The sequence below is a fragment of the Boleophthalmus pectinirostris genome, unplaced genomic scaffold (genome assembly GCF_026225935.1).
Source record: "Boleophthalmus pectinirostris isolate CB_2022bp ecotype Guang Dong unplaced genomic scaffold, ASM2622593v1 HiC_scaffold_15, whole genome shotgun sequence".
Lineage (NCBI taxonomy): Eukaryota > Metazoa > Chordata > Actinopteri > Gobiiformes > Gobiidae > Boleophthalmus > Boleophthalmus pectinirostris.
In genome coordinates, this window is record NW_026571070.1 from 10,496,831 (window position 1) to 10,507,086 (window position 10,256).

General features: G+C 41.0%; 1 protein-coding gene across 1 annotated transcript; it reads left to right on the plus strand.

The window, feature by feature from the left end:
* The first annotated feature begins 4,834 nt into the window (after window positions 1-4,834).
* Window positions 4,835-5,524, plus strand: LOC129408154 (parkin coregulated gene protein-like). The gene has a single exon (XM_055151121.1). It carries the CDS (start codon window positions 4,835-4,837, stop codon window positions 5,522-5,524), a length of 690 nt encoding a protein of 229 aa, XP_055007096.1.
* The last annotated feature ends 4,732 nt before the right edge of the window (window positions 5,525-10,256 follow it).

Genomic DNA, 10,256 nt, shown 5'->3' on the forward strand with positions numbered 1-10,256 from the left:
AATGAGCCATGTGGTTTTAAGTTTAGTTTCTGTAAAATGTAAACAAATATGCGCAAAGCTGTGTGGACAGGGAAGGCTTGCGGACACAGAAACGACATGTTTGGACGCAAACCGTTTCCGATACGGTGATACAGTGATTCATTTCAGTGTAAACATAACCTTAGAGGGGAGCCCATGTAACGCTTCTTGTCCCAGGCCCCTGAATATCTGTCGAAAAAGTCACATGAACCTTTCCTTTTTAGCTTTTACTATGATTTAATGTTGAAAATCACATTCTGTTGTCTAAATAAAGCGTGTTTTTTTAATTATCTTCAGCAACACTACCCTCTACTGGACAATATCTCTTTATTTACTCCATAAAGTTGTGCACAAACTCACACAAACCTGAATAATGAGTCTATTTTGTCGACTTGTCCGAAAGGTTTTGACAAGATCGCAACTCAACCCTGGAAATAAAAATAAAATCATTGTTTGTATGTTACACTACAAGCCCAATCTTGACCCTGCATCGGTACAAGATGTCAAATTAGGTCTTTACATTTCCCGTATATATTGTCTAGTTTTAGCGGAAAAAAAACCTCTCAGATACACGGCAACCGATCTGGCGACATCACGAGGTCATTAGTCCACAGAGAAGGTTTGGTCCGCTGACATTTGGGTCCGTCATTTCTCACTAATGAAGATGTTTTGTGTGTCTCCAAAAAGCTCCATTGCGGGTTTTTATCTGGAGGGTGCAGGCGACGCAGAGGTGGCTCAGACTGGGACAGACAAACAGGCTGCCAACAAGATGGAGAGGCCAGGGGAGTCCCGTCGCCATAATATTAATATGTCAAATACGCCGAGAATGTGAGGGGAAGAAGTAATGTAGCATACAGCTCAAATGTGTGGTTACACAATGGGGTTTTATGAAATAGGCTGTGTTCACTTCTGCTTCAGACTCAGGTAACATGAGTCTGATGTATTATAATGAGAAACGCACCGACCGAGCTTTTTCAGTCGCGATACCGATTCCAATACGATAGCGTTACGTATCAGGCCAGCGCAGAGACTGAAAACAGCATTTATTTCCTTTAAAGTAAAACAAAATTGATCCAGATGTGTCTTATAGTTAGGGTGACCATCGGTATGACTGAAAATGACGACACTTAGGCCCAAAAGTTTCACTTCGTGGAAACCGTCTGACCTCGCAGCGTTAGGATTCGTTTGCTCGACGGTAACCGGGTACTTTTTTAATTTAACTAATCGCTGCTGTTTGGTTGTGATGTACGTAATGCGCCAAATCCCATAGGAAGAAGATAAATAACGTCTTTCCCATTCATAAAATTCACCAAACATTCTCTTTTTTCTGGCTTTAAATCCTCGATCTCGTGAATCGTTGCCAACACAGAATGTCTGTCTTCGTCTACATCCGTCTCGACTGCTTTGTTTACTGTTGTGTCGAACCACAAAAAGGACCCAGACAGACGTCATGGCTTCACAGCTCTTCGCTGATTGGCCGGTGCGCGGTCTACAACGTCCGGGGTTTTTGCAAACCGTCGAGTGTATTCTGATTCCTGAACTAGTTACTCGAGAGAAATGAAATTGAGTGGAGGCACTAGGTGGCGCCGGCCTGGATATCTTTTACCTTTAGAGCAGTAGAAATTGGCAATTCTATCTCTGAATTTATCCAGATGATTCTAGTGAAGGTGTATGGAGTTTAAAAACACAGTGAAACACTTCCTCTATTACCACATTACCCAGGTCTCCATGAACAGTTGATAGTCAAGGTCAGTTAAAACACAATCAATTCAATCATTGTGTCCTTAGGCAAGACACTTCGCCCACATTGCCTCGTATGAAAGTGGTGTGTGTGTGTGTGTGTGTGTGTGTGATGGTGGTGGTCGGAGGGACCGATGGCACCGAGTGGCATGGCAGCCGCGCCTCTGTCAGTCTGTCCCAGGGCAGCTGTGGCTACAACAGTAGTTTACCATCACCAGGTGTGGAGTGAATGAATAATGCTGAATAATGCTCTGTAAAGCGTCTTTGGGGACAGAAAAATGTCTGTGAAAAGCGCTGTATAAATAAAGACTTACTTACTTACATGACATCACAAGGTGGAACAGAGTGTATTATATTATACACTATTATATACACTGTGAGAAGAACTCAGTGTAAAAATACATGATTTGTGCGTTAATGTGTGAATGAAACACAACACTCCGCTTATCACTATCATTATTATCATTATTATCACCTTGTCATGATCTGCATGTAGGTGTGCATTATACAGGACTACATTTAATGTCCAAACAGGCGACTTATGGATCCTTTTATTGCTGATTCAATGACTGTTTTTCATTGTTTAAATCTTGAGTAATACTAATTGTCCAGAGAGACACAATCACTCTGTCAACAATAAAATATCCTCATTAATGTTCAATAATGTTCAAATCCACTTTTATTTTGTGATTTAAGAAAAATGTCTATTGACAGAAAAAAAAAAAAAAGTTTAAGGAAACACTGGGCTACATGATGAAACCAACATCATTTTCGAGCGATGTATTTATTTGAGTAACATATAAGCTTGTTCAGCTCAGCAGCAGTGGTTTTGTCTTATGTTGTGTTGGCAAAAAAAGACGTTCAAGAAGAGTGTTCAGCTCTGCTTGTATTCTCCTTGTGGCGTTCTGTGTCTGCGCGTCGCTCAAATTCATCTTTACCTCGACTACTCACATCAGTGTCAACACGGCAGAGCTTCCAGAAGGCGTAGTGTTCTCCTTTGGTGCTCTTTCTAGCAAAACGACGCTCTGAGCACCAAGCATGTTTGAAGGATGTCTTCCTTTTTGGCATTTTCAAACATTGCTATCGCAGCATCACAGGTGCAATATGGGCGGGGATTTGCGGGGATGCACACCAAAATGAGGACAAAATATCAAAAACGAGGATGCGTAACAGAGGGCCGGACAGAAGGCTCTAAAATCGGACTGTCCGGCCTAAATCCAGAGTTATGGTCACCTGACACGGAGCTGTTATTTATCTCTCAAGAAACCACAGATCAACTCTTGTGTAATTAAAAGTTTAAACATTATGAGCAGTGTTGGGGATTAACAGATTACATGTACTAGTGTAATCAGAGTACAAATTATGAGTAACTGTATTCAATTACAGTTACTGTTTCAGTGAGTGGTAATTGGATTACAGTTACTTTGTTGAAATAAATGGATTACACAGAGGTATTTTCCTGTTTTCACAATTTGGGCTACATCCTTTTTTTTTTTTCTCGGTAATTCCACTCATTGCCGGACACTAAACCAGGTCTAAAACCAGGTCTAAACCAGGTCTAAACCAGGTCTAAACCAGGTCTAAAACCAGGTCTAAACTAAACCAGGTCTAAACCAGGTCTAAACCAGGTCTAAACCAGGTCTAAACCAGGTCTAAACCAGGTCTAAACAGGTCTAAAGGTCTAAACCAGGTCTAAACCAGGTCTAAACCAAACCAGGTCTAAAACCAGGTCTAAACCAGGACTAAACCAGGAAACCAGGTCTAAACCAGGTCTAAACTAAAACCAGGACTCTAAACCAGGTCTAAACCAAACCAGGTCTAAACCAGGTCTAAACCAGGTCTAAAACCAGGTTTAAACCAGGACTGAACCCGGACTGAACAAGGACTGAGCCCAGGTCTAAACTAGATCTAATCCCAGGACTAAACCCAGGACTAAATCAGGATTGAACCAAGGTCTAAACCAGGACAAAAACCAGGTCTAAACTAGATCTAAACTAGATCTAAACTAGGTCTAAACCAGGACTAAACCCAGGACTAAGTAAAGTCTGGGCTTTTTATTTTCTTTTAGCAGACAAAACTTATTATGTGAAGAAATCCGAGTCTTTGCTTCTCTGCAGCAAATCAAGTAATCCAAAGTATCCAGATTACGTTACTCATTTTAAGTAATTTAATGGATTCCATTACAAACTACATTTTGGTGTATGTAATCTGTAATCTGTAATCTGTAATCTGTAGGGGAATACATTTTAAAAGTCACCTTCCCAACACTGATTATGAGACTTTCAGGGACAGTTCTAACCTGTAAATAGTTTTATTAAAACGATTTTTCTCTCAAATTAGGATAATGTTTGAATCGATATTAAGAAGCAAAAATCTGATCAGCAAATTTTTCAGTATATGTGCAAAATTCTGATGTCAGTATCGAATCGGTGCATCCCTAATTGTAATTTCATTGTTTGTTTTATCATTTAATAAGAAAAAAGGAATCAGTATATACAGTAAATACACAGATTGTGCACAGAAACATATTGTGTGTTTTGGTCATACAACAAAAATAATTAAAACGAAATATCTTTATGTGACTGAAATAAACTGAACTGTGAAGACTTGGTTTGGTTCTGCTCTTGTCCTGGTTTAATATTTTTCATATTTAGTTTAAGTTTTCATGTGTGGGCATTTGTGAACGCATTCTTAACACATTTCTGAATTTGAAAAAAAAAAAAGCATTGTTTCAGCTTTTACAAACTGTAGATTTGCCAGGACAAAGTACAATAAAGTGACGTGATTAGATATATTTCTGAATTTTTGTTATTATAGACGAGTATTTCAGAATTATGGGAATTTGTACAAAGAATTGCGACGCTTTAAGGTGCTTTGACAGCACTTTGGAATCTCTCCGTTGTCATGGGAACGCAGTGGGAGTTCTTTGTGAGGTTCCGTGGAGCAGTGTATAAAGGGACACAGCACACTCCAGTCAGAACCACAGGTTAGGTTAGCAACCGCAGTCAAGTTCTCACGTTCTGGGTTTTTGCCGCTTTTTGTGAAGTTATTTTGTTATTTTTGACTATTTGCAGACATGCCAAGGCAAAAAAAGGCAGACCTCAAAACACTAGGATTCACAATGAAGGCCCAAATGAAGAACTCCGTGGTGATAGGACCCCCCGCGGCCGGAGCTTTCAAGGAGAGACCGTTAAAACCGACCCTTTTTCGGAAATTCTACGAGCGAGGCGACCTCCCCATTGCGCTGAAACACGACACCAAAGGCAATCAAATCGCCTGGAAAGTAGAAATAGAAAAGCTGGACTACCACCACTACCTGCCACTGTTTTTCGACGGGCTATGCGAGACGGTGCACCCATACGAGTTCTTCGCTCGACAGGGGATCCATGATATGTTGGAGCACGGAGGTCCCAAGATTCAACCAGTCATCCCGCAGCTCATCATCCCAATCCGGAATGCCTTGAACACGAGGAACCGCCAGGTCATCTGCACCACCCTTAAAGTCATTCAACACCTGGTCATGTCCGGAGAGACGGTAGGAGAGTCTCTAGTGCCATATTACCGACAAATCTTGCCCATTTTAAACATCTTCAAGAATATGAACATAAACTCCGGAGATGGGATCGACTACAGCCAGCAGAAGAGGCAGAACATAGGAGACCTCATCCAGGAAACTCTGGAGATCCTGGAGCGCTACGGAGGAACGGAGGCCTTCATCAACATCAAGTACATGGTGCCCACCTACGAGTCCTGCAGGATCAACTGAAGGCTACACCAAAGCCGCACAGACTAATGCAAAAATGATATAAAATCTCTTATTGCATTTGAGTTTTATCTAAACATAAAACATAACTTTATTCTGAAATGGGCTAAAACCAAATAAAGATATATATGACCTGAATAAAATAGTAACTTGTATTTTGTAAAGACTAAATTTACAATCGGCACCAAGTCGGATCACAATTATGTAGTGCTTTTATTAAAAAACAAACAAACAAAAACAAATATAAAACAAAAAGTAAAAACCAACAGCATTTGCATGACTTAAGAATCATAATTACAAACGAGTGGAAGAAGATTCTGACAAACTGTACACATCACAAAATCTGCCAGTCTGCCATTTACAATGCTTGCATCTTATTTTGTGATTGTCTAAAAATAACTAAACAAATCACACAAAACGCACAAATACAAGTACAAGCATTATACAAGTACTGCTATCACAAAACCATTTCCTATTTGAAAGAAAAACAAATAAACATGATATCAGGCTGACAGCTTCACTTTTGTTTCTGTCAGGGTTCAAAAATATTATAACACTTTTATGTTGTTTGTTTTTTTAGTGTTCAACACTTTGCAGCAAAAACAAGGAGTAAATTTCTCCTTAAAGTTATATTATTAACAATATTCAGTGACAAAGGTGTCTTTGTGGAGCCACTGTCCAATGCCTTCTGTCAGACATTCGATCATGATTTTAAACAAAACTATTTTGTTTTTCACAGTTTGCAGCTGTTCAAGTGCGTTCTGAGCATCCTAATTATTCACTGTGATGAGTTTATAAGCGATTTTCATAACATTCAGAAGCCAGAGCATAGTAAAGCTTACAGACAATAGCATGCTAATAATGGACTTCCTGTTTCATGAAGAATAAGATGCTTGATCTCGGTGTAGTTTTGACCTCAAGAGCTGCTTTTACAATATATCTGTACAGGAGCAAGACAAATTTTACTCTTTTTTTTCTGGTGGAGAGTCCGTCAAACGCTTTTCTTCTTGGAGATGTTATTGCTTTGTCTGGAATGTTTCACAGTATGGCATTAAACCTTTCTATCTTCATGGAGATCAAACCAGACCAAGTCACAGGTCAGATCTGTGAGGAGACGACTCCACTCACAATAAGAATGATTTTGTGTCTTTTTTGCATTTATCAAAACACAGGCGTTTCTGTGGCTCAGAAACACATTTTGTTATCGTGAGAAGGCTTGCCTCTCCACAGACCTGACCCACAGCTTCGTCTGGTGGTGTAACCTACTCGTCGCCATGGAGATAGATATGTTTAATCCCATATAGTCAAGGTCAAAAGCTGCTGTGTGCTGGTGAATGAGGAATAACTTGACCACTGAAAACAGTTTAGTTTAGAATGAACTTCTGATTTTCACATTTTTAAGACGGTAAAAATCAGGTACGGCGCCTTTAAAGCTGCACTGTGTAACTTTTCTAGTGGAGGGTTTGTCATTGTCCATCGTAGACCCAACCAGACCAAGTTACAGCTCAGATCTGTGGAGAGGCGACCCCGCTCCCAGTCAGAACGTTTGTTTTTGTAGGTATTTTTGAGCTGTAAAACCATCTGTAATTGAATAAATGCAAGGTAAATCTGTTTAATGTCACACTGTGGAACATTTCAGGCAGAGCAATGACATATCCATGGAAACTTGCAGGTGACGGACCCCCAAACCTTTAATTTGAGATCATTTAAACACGGAGGAGTTTTGTACCATCATGTACCGTATTTTTTGGACTATAAGTCGCACTTTTTTTCCTGGTTTGGGTGTTTCCTGTGACTTATACTCTGGTGCGACTTATATATTACAATTTTCACACTGAGGAGATGTTCTAGGCTTGTGTGTCAGTATCTAGTACTACTATTTCTCCTGTACCACTGTCACTTCACTCTAGTGCGCATGTCTCCTGTAGAAAAAGCCGTTGTCTTGCAGCAAATAGTGAAATATGCAGCCGAAAACGGTAATCGAGCAGCAGAATGAAAGTTTAGAGTGAGCGACAAACTTGTTATGGACTGACGGAAAGCGGCGATGGAGAACACAGCTTCACGGGAAACGGGAGGATGCACCATGCAACTTTCCTGGAAGTCATTGGATGGATCGACAAAGCCTGAACTTCAATCACAACAGAAACCATCCTGTCGGGATTCAGAAAGGCCGGAATAAGTCTAACTGGAACTGATGCTGAGTCTGACGACAGCGACACAGAAGAGGAAGCGACGCTCTGTTTACATCATGGATCTATGGATTATCTCCCGAGGTTGCGCAGAAGTGACACCGAGGATGAACAATTCAATAGATTTAGTGATTTGGAGTGAGATCGTGAGTTTGGTAAACTTATGTTCTGTTGTTTATGCCATAATTATCTGAATAACTCTTAATATTTTACGTTAACATATGAACTCCTTTTCAATCTGTTGTTATTACTGTAACTTGTTTTTCAAGATCAAAACGTCTGTTCTTGGTCTCTGATTTTATAAAATACATTTCCCCAAAAAGTGTGACTTATATATGCTTTTTTTCTTCTTCATTGCGCATTTTTTGGCTGGTGCGACTTATACTCCGGAGCGTTTTATAGTCGGGAAAATACGGTAAATACAACTATTGCGTTACGTCTGGTCCCAAAATGGTGAATTCGAGATTTAAAGTAGTTCCACTGTAACCCACCTACTCAGAATCCCCGTCTCCTCTGTACCAGATCACTGAACGCTGTCTCGTTTGACTCATTAGCCCTGTGTACCAGCGGGTCTTTGAGGCAGAGGACTGAGCGCTCGAGTGTTGGTGGACAATAATTAGCCCATATGCATTATTCACTTGTGTAGGAGGAGGTTTGGCCAAAGGAAAACCTGAACTAAATGTGATTGCTTCTGTTCGCCTCCTCCAAGTCAAGTGGTTTTGTAATACATTTGCATAAACAGCCCTCGAAGAACAGTGACCCAGAAACACAAATGTTGCTTAAATGAAGTGAACCGTGTAACATTTCAGAGTCCATCACCTGATTGTCTCCATGGAGATGTTATTGTTTTCCATGAACAAGAAGAAGAAGGTAACTCCACACTGGTCACGTTTACATGATGTTTTTAAAGTCTGAATTAAATAGTTCAGAATTAAGCTGTTCTCCTTTGAGTTTACCGTATTTTCCGGATTATAGGGCGCACTCAAAAGCCTCCAACCCCATCAAAAAATGACCGCGAATCCAGCGCGCCCTATACACGAATCCACTCGGGTGTCCCAGTACGACTTCAGTAAACTACAAAGCCGCAACACCCGCAGCGCACGCAAACACACACGGAGCTGACAGCGACCGCACAGCGAAACACACCCACAGCCACACTCATCACTCCACACCGTCGAGGAACGGAATGAAAGAATGAACCGAAAAAGCGAGTGCAATGTGCTGCTTCTAGACACGACTGAACAACTGAGTCACTGCGAACACGCCGACAATCCAGCGGTCCCAGACAGCAGACAGTTCTGGCTTAGACCTGGTTTAGTCCTAGTTAAGACCTGGTTTAGAGCTATTTCAGTCCTTTTTTAGTCCTGGTTCAGTTCTGGTTCAGTCCTGGTTCAGTTCTGGTTTAGTTCTGGTTCAGTCCTGGTTTAGTCTTGGTTCAGTTCTGGTTTAGTCCTGGTTTAGTTCTGGTTCAGTCCTGTTTCAGTCCTGGTTCAGTTCTGGTTCAGTTCTGGTTTAGAGCTGGTTTAGTTCTGTTTTAGTCCTGGTTGAATTCTGGTTTAGTCCTGGTTAAGACCTTGTTTAGACCTATTTCAGTCCTGTTTTAGTCCTGGTTCAGTTCTGGTTCAGTCCTGGTTTAGTCCTGGTTTAGTCCTGGTTCAGTTCTGGTTTAGTCCTGGTTTAGACCTGTTTCAGTCCTGTTTCAGTCCTGGTTCAGTTCTGGTTCAGTTCTGGTTTAGTCCTGGTTTAGTCCTGGTTCAGTTCTGGTTTAGTCCTGGTTTAGACCTGGTTTAGTTCTGTTTTAGTCCTGGTTGAGTTCTGGTTTAGTCCTGGTTAAGACCTGGTTTAGAGCTATTTCAGTCCTATTTTAGTCCTTTTTTAGTCCTGGTTTAGTCCTGGTTCAGTTCTGGTTCAGTTCTGGTTTAGACCTGGTTTAGACCTGGTTTAGTCCTGGTTTAGTCCTGGTTTAGGCAGCCTTTCTCACAGTCAGAACGCCTATTTTTCTAGATATTTTTGAGCTCTTAAAAACAACTGTAATTGAATAAATGTAAAGTACAGCTGTTTAACGTCATACTGCGGAACATTCCAGAGACAGCAATGACATCTCCATAGAAACGAGAGACGATGGACCAAAAAAAACCCCCAAAAAGTTACATACTGCAGATTGTATATTATGTATTACCTATAAGTTTATCTATTCAATAAACTCTTCGTTGGCCTTTGCTCGCTTGTTTTTTCCCCGACAACGAACGCAGATTTACACTTTTAAAAGATGTGAGGCAGTTCTCCAAACGACAGACAAATATAGATTGATCATCGGAGACCCCGGGCTGATGGAGGGTCTTGGCCGGCTCCTCTGCGCCGTAATAACACGCCCTGAGAGCTTTAGTTCATACACAGAAGCGGTGCCAGCGCCGACAGAGGCTGGCACGGGCACGTTTAAGAGAGCAGATTAAACACACGACGAACACGTGGCATCGAGTCAAGCGCTGAATCAAAACATGGCTGCAGTTCAGTCGAAAGGCTCACGAGTGTTTGAGATTTTAGCT